The 15,335-nt window shown below is 30.4% G+C and overlaps 7 protein-coding genes across 7 annotated transcripts; 4 read left to right on the forward strand and 3 right to left on the reverse strand.

Annotated features, from left to right (window-relative positions):
* Window positions 1–41: 41 nt before the first annotated feature.
* On the reverse strand, window positions 42–1,194 carry BX663DRAFT_502332 (uncharacterized protein). Its single transcript, XM_051526597.1, has 2 exons — window positions 1,018–1,194; window positions 42–947 (listed from the first exon to the last, which is right to left on the reverse strand). The coding sequence occupies exons 1-2, from the start codon at window positions 1,157–1,159 to the stop codon at window positions 220–222; spliced, it is 870 nt and encodes a 289-aa protein (XP_051385266.1). The 5' UTR covers window positions 1,160–1,194; the 3' UTR covers window positions 42–219.
* A 1,381-nt stretch (window positions 1,195–2,575) lies between these two features.
* On the reverse strand, window positions 2,576–3,683 carry BX663DRAFT_541476 (uncharacterized protein). Its single transcript, XM_051530780.1, has 4 exons — window positions 3,253–3,683; window positions 3,061–3,182; window positions 2,868–3,007; window positions 2,576–2,794 (listed from the first exon to the last, which is right to left on the reverse strand). Exons 1-4 carry the CDS (start codon window positions 3,658–3,660, stop codon window positions 2,763–2,765), a joined length of 702 nt encoding a protein of 233 aa, XP_051385267.1. The 5' UTR covers window positions 3,661–3,683; the 3' UTR covers window positions 2,576–2,762.
* Window positions 3,684–5,470: 1,787 nt separating this feature from the next.
* Window positions 5,471–6,837, forward strand: BX663DRAFT_430232 (seryl-tRNA synthetase; the record flags this gene model as incomplete). The annotated part of the gene is made up of 2 exons (XM_051522788.1): window positions 5,471–6,466; window positions 6,556–6,837. 2 exons carry the CDS (start codon window positions 5,471–5,473, stop codon window positions 6,835–6,837), a joined length of 1,278 nt encoding a protein of 425 aa, XP_051385268.1.
* A 399-nt stretch (window positions 6,838–7,236) lies between these two features.
* On the forward strand, window positions 7,237–8,864 carry BX663DRAFT_502338 (Endonuclease/exonuclease/phosphatase). The gene is made up of 3 exons (XM_051526598.1): window positions 7,237–7,352; window positions 7,437–7,471; window positions 7,524–8,864. The coding sequence occupies exon 3, from the start codon at window positions 7,579–7,581 to the stop codon at window positions 8,830–8,832; it is 1,254 nt and encodes a 417-aa protein (XP_051385269.1). The 5' UTR covers window positions 7,237–7,352; window positions 7,437–7,471; window positions 7,524–7,578; the 3' UTR covers window positions 8,833–8,864.
* BX663DRAFT_502343 (uncharacterized protein) lies at window positions 8,813–9,457 on the reverse strand. Its single transcript, XM_051526599.1, has 2 exons — window positions 9,141–9,457; window positions 8,813–9,069 (listed from the first exon to the last, which is right to left on the reverse strand). Exons 1-2 carry the CDS (start codon window positions 9,407–9,409, stop codon window positions 9,021–9,023), a joined length of 318 nt encoding a protein of 105 aa, XP_051385270.1. The 5' UTR covers window positions 9,410–9,457; the 3' UTR covers window positions 8,813–9,020.
* Window positions 9,458–12,498: 3,041 nt separating this feature from the next.
* Window positions 12,499–13,560, forward strand: BX663DRAFT_541479 (ribosomal protein L35A). The gene is made up of 3 exons (XM_051530781.1): window positions 12,499–12,699; window positions 12,861–13,143; window positions 13,209–13,560. The coding sequence occupies exons 1-3, from the start codon at window positions 12,683–12,685 to the stop codon at window positions 13,230–13,232; spliced, it is 324 nt and encodes a 107-aa protein (XP_051385271.1). The 5' UTR covers window positions 12,499–12,682; the 3' UTR covers window positions 13,233–13,560.
* Window positions 13,561–14,711: 1,151 nt separating this feature from the next.
* Window positions 14,712–15,130, forward strand: BX663DRAFT_585737 (uncharacterized protein; the record flags this gene model as incomplete). The annotated part of the gene is made up of 1 exon (XM_051532237.1): window positions 14,712–15,130. The coding sequence occupies exon 1, from the start codon at window positions 14,720–14,722 to the stop codon at window positions 15,128–15,130; it is 411 nt and encodes a 136-aa protein (XP_051385272.1). The 5' UTR covers window positions 14,712–14,719.
* Window positions 15,131–15,335: the final 205 nt, after the last annotated feature.

A 15,335-nucleotide genomic window follows, 5' to 3' on the forward strand; every position in this document is an offset into this window, starting at 1 on the left:
TTATGTAAATGAACTACATGTATCAAAATTAAAGATTAGTTGTTTTATTTACATTCGAGAGAAAGGCATGTATGTAAGTTAGTTAGTTCAAGTAGAATAAATTTTTGTTTATAATGATTTTCAACTACTCATAAACAAGACATTCAAGTAAAATAGAATGAATACATTTATATATTTACTATTAGTATCAAGATAAGAAATACATATGAAACGGGAGAGCTAATTTTCTTGATATGGAGGAGGCTCTTCTGTGATTATCTCTTCTTCTTCTTCTCGATTATCTAATTGATAATAATCTTCACTTCCTCCTCCACGTTTTAATTTACTATAAACCCAATTCATTCCAGGTACTTGTTTCCACCATCTTTGATCATGATGCTCATTCCACACTTGTTCATTGGCTACAAATGGTATATTATTTTCTTGTTGCGTGAAAGCTGAATTTTGCCATTTTTCTATTATCACTTTAATTTGACCCACTAATTTCTTTAGTTGAGCACGGCCTATGAGTAAAACGATCACCATACCGCCCGTAACTAGAACAGCTATGACAGCAGCTTGCCATTGATCGCCCATTGTCCATCGAGGTGTATTATAATAATATTGAGGGATATCTTGTCGAATAGAGCAAGTATGATTCGTGCAATGACCTGGAATGCCATCAATGCCAAAATAACATTGCATGTTATACTGACAAAAGCTCCCTAGGGGTAATTTCGGTTGACAGGTTCTTGTCTTTTTATCGCAATAAGACATGCTACTACAATTTCCAATAAGTTCTAAATCTTGGACATCAATCACTTGAGGTCCTCGATAGTCAACATAGTTTATCAATTCATCAGTAATGGGTATAGTATGACAAGGCAAGCCAGTATCATTTTTTATACTGTGAGGTGTATATATGAATGTATATATAGGATCTATACTCATTTCAAATCCGCCTTTATCTACAAAAGAAAAAAAAAATAAGAATTTCTCCAGGTTTTTTTTTTTTCTTAATAATAAAAGATAATTTACTTCGGTTCTTGCAAACAAGACCAATATCAGTTGCGTAACATCCATGTACAGGATAGAATTGACAATTTGCAGGATCAATACAGTGTTGTTCATAGGCTATAACTTCATATATTAGAACTACTAGCACCCAAAAGAGGTACATGAGCAATGAATTATGAAGGGAAAAAAAAAAAAAAAGAAATAAATAAATAAATAAAGAATCTTAATTTTAGATTACAACAACCTAAAATTAAATGACTTTTATCTGAGGTTAAAGTTTTTTTTTTTTCTTATTTCAGCTAAACTGATTCTTTGCAGCAAATATTCATTCATAGTGAATTGCATTCCGTTTTAATATTATTAAAGGAAGGCTTTATTACGTTCGATCAGCTGCTAAATGATGAGTTATTACTAGTAAATATGTGTTAACATGTAGAATCATGCCTATTGAACTTATTCATAATAAGTCAGTTTAATATGAATACAATTGTACAAGTAAAGCATATTAGTATATTATGAAATAAAATAGGGTCAATCAATTTACTGACAGTGTTATTAACAATTTATTATGTATAAAATGAAGATGCCGTTAGGTGAAATTCTATGTACAAGGTTATATTGTTTATCTTAATCTACTAAGGACAAGTAGGGCATTTTTTTGTTTTTAAGAGATTAACTTGTATTACAAGTATGATATATACATTTATACACAATATGTTTAGTAGCATTAGATAAAAGATGGGTACATGAGATAGAATAAAAACAAATCCTAAGCATATCTTCAACAGTATTGTTGTTCTTCGTATTTTGTGCTTAGCTGTTATCTGCCAGATTCTTCTTCAAAGCTTAATGCTACAGGAGCATAAATAGTCATCTATGCTAATATAAATAAACTTTGAGCACAGTATTTGTATCTACATGGTTCATTTTTTCTTGACAGTATATAAACTCGTGATTTAACCAAATAAAATACTTTATTACAATAATAGTCTGTACATGTCTTGAAAACCTATAACTTCTTGTAGACTGTAGCTCCATAATAAAGAAGGTAAATTGCAATATTTATCTTATAATGATGAATATTCACAAAAAGGAATAAAATAAAATAAAAACTTGTCAAGTAAAACAACAAGTTCTTCTTCCTATTAGCAAGGGAATACTATCTTTTCTAACATTAATAATAAAAATAGACCAGTATTCCACGAGCGGAGCTTGTCAAAAGTGCAAATCTCGTGATTTATAAAACTGCAAAAAAGTCCATGATGCTTTGCTCAAGTAAAACTCTTGCTGCAATATGGTAGTAGATATACCGACGACAATTAAAGAAATTCACATTTTTTTTTTATATATATATATTGTATTGATCAATATTAAAAAAAAAAAATCAAGTGAAACATTAAAAGAATGATCAACAAGCAAAAAACATTAGTAAAAGAAACATTAAAAAAAAAAATAGTTTGAATCTGATAAATGGTTTCATTCATTACTACTCAGTTTACAATTTATACGGTATTCACTAATCATTGGCTATATAGTTCGCACTTTCTTAAAAAAATACCTTTAATAGTGTGTATGCTATAAATATTAGCATTCTCTAAGAAGCGTCGTAACATAATTCCCTATTTTATCACTGATATTAACTTTTGAGTATATTTATTATTGAAAAATATAAAAATGTATTTCATTATTAATGTACAAAGAAAAAAAAAAGATAAACGAACATTAAATATTAATCTTTTATATGTAAAGAGCTATATACTATTGCATTATTTAAGAGAATTATTGAATTTATAATTATCTAATACAAAAAAAAAAAAAAAAAAGAAAAAAAAATTAGATTCCTGGAGCTTTCTATATATTCTTAAACTTACTCATAATTCCTACAAGAGAAATTTCTTTTTTCTTATGTAATTCCTTACGAGCTTCTATTTCTTCATTATCAAGTTTAATGACTAATACAGGACAAGGACAATGTTTAGTCAAATAACTAGAAACAGAACCTAATACAGCCCTGTATAATAATGATTAAAATAAGTAATATTATCCATTATTCAATATACAAACCTTTTAACAGCACCAAGGCCACGAGAACCAGTAAGCAAATAAGCTGGTTTTACTATACGACAAAAATCAGTAATTGATGCTTTTGGATCGCCTTGAAGAACTTCTGAGGAAACATTTTCAAACTATAATATAAATATATATCTCTAAGTTTATAATACGATACGCAATAATATTTGCTATAGTTTTACTTACACCAGACTGTTTTAATGTCTTAATAATTTCCCATAGCATAGCATCTGCTGCGTCGTGTACAATAGTATCGTTATGACTGACTTCATGAATACCTGAAGTTTGTTGTGAAGATAACATAGAACTAAACATGGTACGATAATCGGACTGACTAACTACATTGATCAGACGAATATCATCTGTTGGATTTATCAAACTAAGATGAATTGCTTTTGCAATCATAGCGTCACTGTAATTAGAATGATCATAAGCAATGACAATAATGCGACGCTTATGCTGTCCCTTGTTCAGACCTGCTTGATCCATAGACACATCTTGCTGAGGCTTTGGAAAGAATCCTTCAGGCAAACGATTTGCGTTTTCATCTAATCGTTGTTCAGCACTAGCACTAGTAGTAGTAGTAGTTTCCATTATGTTTATATGTATAAATAAATAAATAGATATATATATATATATATATATAAAAAAAAAAAAAAAAAAAAGAGAAAGATGAACTTCGGCGACTATTTTTATGCAACTATCCGGATAAAAAATTATCTTGTTTCAAAGTCCCCTGCTATTAAACTTACGATTAAAAACAGAAAAGTATATGATGCTGTTTATAAATATTCTCTATATTTGTATCTATATACTATTAATTCGAAAAAATATACATGTATATATATCGTTATTATATTTTTCCCTTGAATTTCACGGCCTTTAATGTACAAGTATCGTTTTTTTTTTCGCCTTTCAACTTTGTAGTCATTGGCACATAACGAAGCATGTTTGGCAAGCAGAAGCCGTTATTGCTTATTGCTATCGCAATCTACCACGACATAATAAAGCTGACTTTTCACCTCTCATCATGGATAAAACACACCTGATCGTAAGAAAGAAAGAATAGTAGCAAACAAAGGATGAAATAAACTGGACAACAACAACAACAAAAGATTCAACAAGAGCCTTTCATGTTAAGATAGCATTCGTGAGTCTATGATTATTGTGTCTTGATATAATTAGTCTAGACTAGCATAACGAAAAGTGAATGACCAACAGATCCTCCCCCTCCCCCTCCCCCTCCCTATGTTTGCAAGATAAACTAATAAAAGTAGGTATAAGATAGATGACTGTATTTGAAATAGTGCACCCTTGGTGAGCAAAGGCCTGTAAGGCTTTAATAGTACTGTTTTAAGATGTTAGTGTTGTGAAGGAATTGCTAAACCTAAGCACATAGCGTACTTGAGCTAAGAGGTTAGATATCAGGATTGTGGTCTTTGAAATCTTGGGCCTTTGAGATCCTGGGACTTTTGGGCTCCACTCTGTTTTCATTCACATAACTTGACTGAACCAGGAATTAGAAACTTTGTGGCCTTTAAGATATTGGGCAACTTTATTGGATGCACAGTTCTTCTTTTTTGTAAAATCTTACTACCTTAGAGGTAACAAGTATACTTTTTTTTTTTTTTAAAAAAAACAAGTGGGTGATAATAGTTCTTGTTACCTCTTGTATATCTCTTTCATATCTTCAAGTATCCAAGAATGAATGGTTTCGGTAGAAATAATGTATATCTTTTAAGAAGCTGTATAAATAGATCTCATCTTAAATCATTAATAAAATGTTCGACTTTTTAGAACTATTGTTCGGTCTCATTAAATTTACTAGTATTTTTATATTTTGATATTTTACTAGGAATATCACAGTCTTCTTATTCTTTTTGCCTTGCTTCTGTAGCTTAACATTAATTACCTGAGTCTATAAAATGTTAAAAAAAAAAACGATACTTGTACGTCAAAGGCCGTGAAATTCAAGGAAAAAAGCCAGTATTATTATTATTATTATTTTCTTTTTCTTTTTCTTCTTACCCTATGATGCATATATAATTTATTTACTAGTCAGTTTAGTTTATAAATTTTGCACATATAATAATTTTAAATCTTCCTTTTGGTGGTGCTTTTGTTGAGATCTCTGCAATTTTTCGCCCTTTCAAAAATTTAACCTGTCATTCCTCCACCCTTGTCCTTGCCGGATACATTAATTCTCTCTCCTTTTATCTCTATTACGCCTTTGATGATAAGAAACACAACTAACCTCGGTCTAACCCAAGTTGTAAAGCAATCTATACGAATATTATCAAGACGTACATTATCAACAACTAATAATGTCAATCCTCAATTCATCATTTCTCCACAACTTAATCTTGAATATTATGCAAATAACACGGCTACTATAGCAGCTAACATGACCTCACGTAACTATGAGACAGATCCAGTATATCGTGTAAAAGAACTCTATGAACAACGATCAGCTCTACAATCCCAATCTGATCAATTACGTGCGGATCGAGATGCCATCCAACAAAAGATTCGTCAATCATCTTCTAATTGCGATCGTTACGTTCAAGAAGCTAAAAATCATAAAGAACGATTAAAGCAAATAATGAATCAGTTAATAGCAGTGGATGCTGAACTCCTTGAACAAGCGTTACAGATCCCCAATGAAACACATGTGGATGTGCCTCGAGGATCTGAAGCTAACGCACGTGTGATCAAGACCGTTGGTAAACCTTTGCAAGGGGACGCACTTGAAGATCATGTATCCATCGCACAACGGTTAGATTTGATTGATTTTGAACAGGCTTCACTTATTTCGGGATCCAAGTTTTATTATCTCAAAAATGGAGCCGCCTGGCTTGAATGGGCTCTTATCCAATATGCAATGCAAAAGGCAGCACTACGAGGATTTGAACCCGTCTTGACGCCCGATATTGTTAAAACATCAATTGCTTATGGCTGTGGATTTCAACCACGAAAAAGGGAAGCGTCTCAGATTTATGATGTATCAACACCATCAAGTAATACGCAAATGTGTTTAGTAGGGACAGCTGAAATCCCTTTAGCAGGCTTAATGGCCAAGAAAATGTTGAATGAAGAGGCATTACCGAAACGTATGGTAGGGTTTAGTCATGCTTTCCGAGCTGAGGCAGGACATGGCTCTGCTGAGGAGCGAGGTCTTTATCGTGTTCATCAGTTTTCTAAAGTGGAGTTATTTACTGTCACTACACCTCAACAAAGTGAAGCAATGTTAGAAGAATTAAGAGAATTACAAGAAGATATGTTTCGTGATTTAGAGCTTTGTTTCCGTGTTTTGGATATGCCAACTGAGGAATTAGGAGCAAGTGCCTATCGAAAATACGATATAGAAGCTTGGTTACCCGGTAAAAATGGTTGGGGAGAGGTAAGTTCTAGAGTGTTTTATTTTAACAAAAAAAAAAAAAAAAAAAAAAAAAAAAAAAAAAAAAAGAATAATGAATATAATGTGGATAGATTTCGTCTACTTCAAATTGTACAAATTATCAATCACGTAGATTAGATATTCGCTATTTATCAAAAGATTTTAAAGAACAAGTAGGAACTAAAGATGTACGAGTCCCTTGGCATATTAAAGAAAAGTGGGTAGATTACTGTCATACTTTAAATGGCACGGCTATGGCAGTGCCTCGTATGATTATCGCTCTTTTAGAAACTCATCAACGTCCAGATGGCACAGTTCATATACCTTTACCTCTTCGTAAATGGATTCCTGGTGAACCAAGTGTATTACAATAATAATGTATATACAATAAATTGTATTTATTCTATTATTAGATAATGCTACATGTATATAGATTTTATTAGACTCCATCTTTTGTGCACTTTACACTGAATTTGATCACGATGTGAAAGATCATGAAATAAATTAAACCTATTATGAAAATTGTCAATATTGCGGTTTAGATGTAATTTATACCTTTAATACATCAAATCATGATCTACTATCTACTTATTAATGGCAATATGCACGTTGAGCGTGTTTAATTTTACAAATGATTGCTGCTTTCATTTCATTTCATTTTTATTTTGAAACTGTCATAGATTTAAAAAAAGAAGTTCTAAAAATGGTAATTCGATTATTATCATTATTTTCAAGCATAATTCAACAACTTTTTTATTTTATTTTTATTTTTATTTTTTTTCCCTTTTTATAATCGATTTCGAAGCAAATGAAAATATTAACATGGAATGTTAATGGATTAGCAAAAACATTACAATATTATCCTTGGTCAGAAAAGAAATCATATAAAGTAAAATAACAAAAAAAACAGAATAAAATGAAAGGATTAGTAAGCTCATCAGTACATACATTAATGATCTTATTCAATTCTTAGTACCTACTTGATGAGCTTAATTCGGATATTATTTGGTAAATAAGAGCTAGTCTTTTGATATGTAAAAGTGTAATAATACTAATATAGAAATAAAAAAAGTTTTCAAGAAGTTAAATGTCAACGTTCAAAATTAACAAGGGATATGGCGATTGTTCCAGGTTATCATGCTTATTTTTCATTCTCAAAGGTCAAGTTGGGCTATTCAGGCGTTGCAGTCTATGTCAAAGATACATTTCAGCCACAGCCTATTCATGCATATGAAGGAATTACAGGTGTATTAGATGGTGTCGACAATAATGATTTTGTGTATGATTTAAATACACCAGCAGAGATATTAGACGCAGAAGGTCGTTGTATCATTTTGGACTTTGGATTCTTTGTGCTATTTAACATTTATTTTCCAAATTACTCTAATGAAACAAGAGCAGAATTTAAAATGGATTATCATGCTTGTGTACAAAAGCGGGCCGACTATTTTATGAATAAAAGGGGAAAACAAGTGCTGATTGTAGGTGATGTGAATGCAGTCCACGAAGAAATCGATCATTGTGATCCAAAACAAAGCATGCTAGATCATGGTATTGACGATTTTAAAGATTTGCCTCATAGACGTTGGTTAGATAATATGATTGAGCCAAAAGGAGAATTTATTGACACGACACGACACTATCATCCTAAACGTGAAAAAATGTATACCTGCTGGAATACAAGGATTAATGCAAGACCAAGTAATTATGGAACTAGAATAGATTATATACTAGCGTCCTCAGGTTTACGACCGTGGCTTCAATATTCAGATATTCAGCCAAATATAATGGGATCTGATCATTGTCCAGTATATGCAGAATTTTTATCAAATATGCCACAAATAGCAGCAAATCACAACGAGAATGATACTCGAACCAATTCTTCATTACTTTTGTCTACCAATTTCCCTGAATTTAAAGAACAAAACAAGTTATCAAACTATTTCCTAAAAAGGACCGAACAGCCTCTACAACAACAAGCTATTACAACACTAAAAAGAAATCATACTCATACTAATACTAATAATGACAGTCATCAGAATAAAAAGACTAAACGAAATCATATTACTGTGGATAATTTTTTCATTAAAAAGGACAGTAACATTTTAAAAGCAACTAGTAGCAATCACATTCATGCAGAAGAACAAAAAGAAACAATAAAATCCACATGGAATTCTATCTTTAAGCCAAAAGAAATACCAAAGTGTAAATTTCATAATGAACCATGTATTGAAAGGACTGTAACTAAAAAGGGCCCTAATTTGGGTCGTATCTTTTATATTTGTTCAAAACCTGTTGGACCACAGGATGGTCCAAAAGAAGATTACAGTTGTAATTTTTTTCTATGGAAACAACAGTCCAAGAAATAATAAAATTTGTATATTTTTATATGTGTATAATATATAAATACATGTATATTTTTTATTATTATTATTTACTACTACTTCCACGTGTGAGATTGTGCTACAAATATATAGGATAAGGAAGAAGAAGACGAAGAGGGTATATTTAAATACATGCATCTATGTATTTTCTTTTTTTAGAAAAAAAAATACAACTACGAGCAACATTCTTTTGCACCGAAACAAAGACATAAAGCTGCTAAACTATACATGAAAAGTTAGGATTTAAGGCTACTATAAAGAAAGAAACAAAAAAAAAAATTCTCTTCTCATACCATCCCCAACAACAAGCATCTTTTGATCGAGCAGGTTGTCTATAAATGATGACAGTTTGTGGAGGTGGAGTTGAATGATAGTAAAAACCACATGATTGATTTTGACGTATACTTTTATCAGTACAATTCTGAAATGAAGATGGCTGATAGGCTGGAGGAGGAGGATAAGCTGTACAGTCAGCTGTCAAATCGTCTACTAAATGATGATAATTATTATTATTAGGTGAAATAGGAGCTGAAATATGATGTGCCCTTTTCTTGTTATCCATTTAAATAGAAAAGGAAAAGGAAAAGGAAAAAAGAAAAGAAAAAAAAAAAAAAGAAAAGAAAAAAAAAAAAAAGGCGGTTGTGTTAATTGAGTCTATCAGTAAAATTTATTTTAGAAAAAAAAAATCAAGGGCACATGAACTATAACTTTATCCTAGATAATGTATAAGGTAAAATGTATACAAATCGATATAGACATGAGATTTATATCTTAGCAACATAAACTTATCACTTGGAATAAATATTGAAAAAATATATAAACGATGATTATTCCTTATAATTATACACTTCTTATTTTCCATGTGTTACATATTTTATATATTCATTATAGGACGAATTTCACAATCCTATTTGACCAAGTTCATCTTTGATATTCATTCAAAACAACTTTGCCCGAGACTTTTTATCTTTTTTTTGTTGTAATAAATCAATTAATTTATCTTTATATCTGTATGTTTTAATCTAGATAATTTAAAGAGAAATAAAAAAAAAATCATCTCGCTTAACTTCTAATATTTCAGCAAGTATGCAATGCAATGAATTATATTACTATAAATATATTGTAGTTTTCGCAAATAAGCTTTTTTCTATATATGGAAATTTTATTTAATTTAGTAAAGCTCGATTGAGTGTGAGTAATTTTAAATAGAGAGAAGAAAAAAAACAAGGAATATTATACTACATATTGTAAAATAATGTATTTGTATCCAACAAAGAAAAGTCGATTCCGTAAATAACAACAGCAATAATGATTGAGGATTGATAGCCATACTTTATTGTATCACATTTATAGTTTGAATTATTCGCTAAAGAAGTATTCAATAAACTTTTCGATATACTCGCCTAGGGACTGACGTTGGCATTCACGTTGGTAGTATATTGAGGATATATAAAACAGGGTCAGCAACAGTATTAAGTATGTGTAAATAAAAATAGAGGTTAAGGTATTGCATGATGATATGAGTCTTGATGAGCTTGGGTTTTTGATATTAATAAGCTTTATGAACACCATCAAGCACTTATTCCAAGTGCAAAGATTTGTGTACTGGATTATTAGTATTTTTTTTTTTTTGTGTAAATAGAAGCGAAAATATTGTTTCAATATAGCAAAAAATATTAAAGCATTGGCTTTAATGCTGAGTATCTATCAAGAAAAATATTATATAGTGCTTTGTTCATCTTTGATAGTCTCGCTCTGTTATTTTTCTTGCTAATTCGAAAAATTAGATTGTCTTTCAAGATAAGACAGCTTCTCTTTACTACTTCAGCTTTTATATTTGGACTAAAAAAAAATGAATGAAATCATAATAGAAAAAATATAGGTAAAGATATGTAAGCTTATTTCTTTATATTTCTAAAATCAATTATATTATGCATTAAGATATTATCCATTGCTTTGTATCGTCCTATCTTTTTATAATTTGACTAATATCACTGTTTCTTTTACAATCACTATTGAATTATTGGCATTTGCTTCTTATATGTTTTAGAACACGGACAATCTACTTGTCACACAAACCTGACTAATTGCGTCAAAGCGTTCTTGTCATTAAAAAAAGCTTGTAAATGCATAATTGCAGTTAAAAGTTTCACTATAGGAGTAGAGCATTATTTATATTGTAAACAATTATAGAAAAAGCGTTAAAACTATAAGTGACATGAAAATGAATTACAGTATACTATCAAAAAAAAAAAAAAAATAACCTAAATAAAATGAAATTAAGAAATATATACAGTCAGTATTTCTTATACTATACTAAAGGCTATAAAGCGTAAAAAGAGTAAAGGAACAGTAAGCACGGTAAAAAAAATATCCGTTTTATTATTTTCTATCTTTGTCAAATGTATCTAATAATTACGTTCAAAAAATGATCTAAGGTTAATTCTGTTGCTGATATACTGATAAAAAGTATGTTCCATGATGCAATAGAGTGCCTTAGTATAATCTGCTGCTTCCAATATTTATGTTTACTCACTAGAATAAAATTACGTTGTTAAGAATATAATAATATAAGCTGTGTCTCTTAATGGATTTATAGCAGTTTTATAATCATAGCAACATATAGGTTCCTCTCCCAAAACAAAAAGGTTTTTGTTCATCGTCTGAATTTGAAGTGTAAAAACTATATGAGAATGTTCAATCAATAATACTGCAAACCAAATACATAATTAGAACACATAACTACCTGATGATACCTTGATACAAAAACTACTGCCTCTTTTACAAACATCTGCAAACCGATCACGATGGTATATATTATTCTCCAGCCCACTTTGGCAAAAAATGTGAACCTGTGCTGGATATATTGAATCATTGTGTTTCTAATTTGCTGAAACAACAGATTATATAAGAAAGCCATGACACCTTCTGTAATGGTCCAAATGCCCAAACGATCTCTACTTGTCGTCCAACCTTGATGAATGATCCTATTTTATAGCTCTCAATAATATGTATGGAGCATAGTCAGGTACTTCGTTGGCGTCTTGGTTGGCTCCCTGGGGGAAAATCTCGTCCCTGTCCTTTCTGTTCTGCAGTTAATCTTTCTCATGTTCATGCTACCGAATGTCTGCACATACACCGTCGTCTACAATTGTCCCAGATCCATCAAAGACCCTCTTTCTTTCTTACTCAATTTATTACCCCTGAAAAAACCAAAAAATGTTCCATCTATCTCTTTCTGGTCTGTACGTTGGTCTGAAATTTGCGTGACCCTACATGAATTGGATCATATTTTCCATGGTGAAGATCTTCCTCCCCCTCCAACTGATATCGGTGCTAGTTTGGTGAAATGGTTGCAATGATAAAAATGCTAGTGTTTCTGTCTTGTTTTTAATTTTTTTTTTTTTCTTTTTATCTATTTTTCTTTCGTTTTACTTTCCTCCTTATTATTTTTTTTCTTTACTCTTCAATACTTTTTTCATTTTCCCTCTTGACTCTTAGTAGGTTTTTTTTTTTAACTCTTAACTTCGCGAACTGGTTCAGGCAATGCAGCTATTCAAACTATTGTGCTCATTATGGCCACTTTTTTTTTTTTTTTTTTTTTTTTTTTTTTTTTTAATAAATTTATCATTTAATAGTATGAGAATGTTCGGTCCGAACATAGTTTTCGGAGAAATTTTTCGATCTTTTTTTGGATTTTTTTTTTTCAATTATGCTGACCTTGAGTGATTGTGTGAGTAAAGTGTATAATGAGAGTGGGGGAAAGGAGGGAGGATAATCTAAAGAAGTTTGTATAGGTTAATGTAACCCTTCTCTTCATCATCTATATTTAGACATGTCTGGATCCAATCGGTAAGCATATAACGATATATTCATGGGATATTAGGAATGGATTGGATGGAGAAAAAAAAATTAAGTAATGGAATGGATATAAAGAATATGATGATTGAGATGCTCCATGAATCAGTACAGAGAAATCATGTCGGAACATTCAACTCATCTACATTTTTTAGTTTGTACAGCAAGGGTCGTGTTTTGGGTTATGAACGTGCTAAGCGTAACCAAAACCCTAACGTTTCTTTGATCCAAATTGAAGGTGTCAAGACTACTAAGGATGCTCAATTCTACCTTGGTAAGCGTGTTGCCTACGTTTACCGTGCTCAACGTGAAGTCAATGGTTCCAAGATTCGTGTCATTTGGGGACGTATCGCTCGTGCTCATGGTACTAACGGTGTTGTTAAGGCTCGTTTCCGTAAAAACTTGCCTCCTAAGGTCTTTGGTGCCTCCGTTCGTGTTGTAAGTATTTATGTTGTAAATGAAAAAAAAAAGTGATCTATTACTCATTTTTAATTCTTTTATAGATGCTTTATCCTTCCAACATCTAAACTTTGTTTAGATAATTAATTCAATGTATAATAAAGCAACCACACACATATATATTTATATATAGCCATGAAGAAAGGAACTCGTATCAATGTTGTATAATAGTTATTACTGTATATTAGGAAATCAGAAAAAAAAAAGGGTCTAAAGAGAGAAGGTTATAAGCATGACATGTATGTTAATATTAAAGAGTGTAAGGAAATAAGGAACATATTTTTTTGAGCATAAATTACGCCCATCAACAATTTCAAAAATTACTTTGTAAAAATAAACACAAAGTATATGAATTAACCGACTAGATTGTCGAAAATCAAAGATATTACTTTGTCCAAAAAAAAAAAAAAAAAAAAAAAAAAAAAAAATAACAGTATAAAGATGCTAGTTAATATAAGCGTTTAAGTCAAACAGGCAGAAGTGTCTTCGGATAGCTTTTTTTTTGGCTTAAGGGATTAAATACACAGACGAGTTTTTTAAGTATTTAAAATTATCTGTAATAACTATAATGTGCTATTATTCTTGTCACTTGTTATATATCTGAATAAGCGTCATTTATCAAGTCACTACATTTAAAGTAGACTTATTGAAACATAAATTTGCTTATTCATTTTGACATGTGTAAGAAAATTAATGTTTACATTCATAAATATGGAAATAAGCACACATTTACACAATAATGTCATTACTTCCCGCTATTTCTAAGTGTTATACGGTTTAACATTTATAATATACATTTAGAACACGTTGAATTTTACCATAAATAATATATTAACGTAGAAACAAGATAAAGGCATTTATTACAATAGAATTCACGTCATTTAAAACTTGTTTTACAGCTGGCTAAATCATGTGCAACGATTAAACTTTATCTTGTTTGAAAACACTCCTTTTTTTTTTTTTTTTTTTTTTTTACTATGGTGATTGTGTTTATAGTGATCAAGAATTTAAATATAGTAGTCTTGTATCCTAGCAATAAAATACTCTAGGTGATCCTTTTCTTTGAAAGCATGTCAAAGTAGAAGGAAAAGAAATGAATATAACAATTACTTTACTGAATATAATAAAGATACATTTTCATGAATAATATTGAAAACAACAGGATATTTTGTCTTCTATCCTAATTTTTATTTCTTCTTATCAAAGTTAAAAAAAAAATAAGATTTTCATCTGTAAAACTTAGTTTAGAAAACAGTATAATTCTTCTTTATTAGAATAAAGTTAGATTTCTTTTTATGGAATCATTTTAAATTCTAACAGTTTTAAACTTTTACGATTTCCAGGATAAATAAAAAAAAAGAACGTTAATAATTACCTATTTTAGATAGTTAAATCCGAATCAAAATAAAAAAAAAAAAAAAAAAAAAAAAAAGGTAGCATGAAGAATTTGACAGAATTCGTGTAAATAAATAATCCAGTGTTTTTCATTTTCCCTTTCCTTTCCTTTTTCTTTTTTCACTCAAAAAAGTTTATATTTCTGTAAAATTATTATATTATGCAATCTTGTGTTCGATTTTTAATTGTTTTAGCTGTCATTACTGCTTTTATTTGTACAACATACTCTGTTCCAATAGAAAACAAGATCAATCAAAAGATCAAGAACCCAAGAAGAGCAATTGAATCCTCTCAGTACTTGGCAAAGCGAGAACATGACGCTATCGATATTAACTCATCAGCCAAAAGCGGTAGCGCCCCTATTATGATGGCTATTACTACCACAGAGACTCCTAAAAAGATTAAGAGTGCTCATCAATTATTAGATGGTATTGTCTTTTTGAAAAAGCAAAACTCTAAAGCCCGTAAGGAAGCTGCTAAGGCTGCTAAAGCCGCTGCTAAGGCTGCTAAAGCTTCTAAAGCTGCTGCTAAGGCGGCTAAAGCCACCGCTACTGCTACACATGATTCTTAAACATTTATCATTTTTTTTTCTTTTTCTTTTTTTTTCTCTCTCCTCTACCCTCACATATACATGTATGTATATATGCATATAATATGTATTTATCTCTTTTCTTTATCTCACTTGTATAAATAACTGTATCTCCCCTTTTTTTTTTATTTCAATTTTTTTCTTTATCTTACTTGTATATGTACACGAGTACGTAATAATCAACATA

Source organism: Cokeromyces recurvatus (assembly GCF_025118155.1).
Source record: "Cokeromyces recurvatus strain NRRL 2243 chromosome Unknown BX663scaffold_6, whole genome shotgun sequence".
In the NCBI taxonomy this organism is placed as follows: domain Eukaryota; kingdom Fungi; phylum Mucoromycota; class Mucoromycetes; order Mucorales; family Mucoraceae; genus Cokeromyces; species Cokeromyces recurvatus.

Coding starts and splice junctions, on each gene's coding strand:
- BX663DRAFT_502332 (XM_051526597.1), bottom strand. CDS start 1,159: ATGTACCTCTTTTGGGTGCTAGTAGTTCTAATATATGAAGTTATAGCC. Junction 948..1,017: donor TCTTGTTTGCAAGAACCGAA/GTAAATTATCTT, acceptor TTTCTTTTGTAG/ATAAAGGCGGATTTGAAATG.
- BX663DRAFT_541476 (XM_051530780.1), bottom strand. CDS start 3,660: ATGGAAACTACTACTACTACTAGTGCTAGTGCTGAACAACGATTAGAT. Junction 3,183..3,252: donor AGACATTAAAACAGTCTGGT/GTAAGTAAAACT, acceptor TTTATATTATAG/TTTGAAAATGTTTCCTCAGA. Junction 3,008..3,060: donor GGCCTTGGTGCTGTTAAAAG/GTTTGTATATTG, acceptor ATTATTATACAG/GGCTGTATTAGGTTCTGTTT.
- BX663DRAFT_502343 (XM_051526599.1), bottom strand. CDS start 9,409: ATGGATAACAAGAAAAGGGCACATCATATTTCAGCTCCTATTTCACCT. Junction 9,070..9,140: donor GATGCTTGTTGTTGGGGATG/GTATGAGAAGAG, acceptor TTTCATGTATAG/TTTAGCAGCTTTATGTCTTT.
- BX663DRAFT_541479 (XM_051530781.1), top strand. Junction 13,144..13,208: donor TTGGTGCCTCCGTTCGTGTT/GTAAGTATTTAT, acceptor ATTCTTTTATAG/ATGCTTTATCCTTCCAACAT.
- BX663DRAFT_502338 (XM_051526598.1), top strand. CDS start 7,579: ATGGCGATTGTTCCAGGTTATCATGCTTATTTTTCATTCTCAAAGGTC.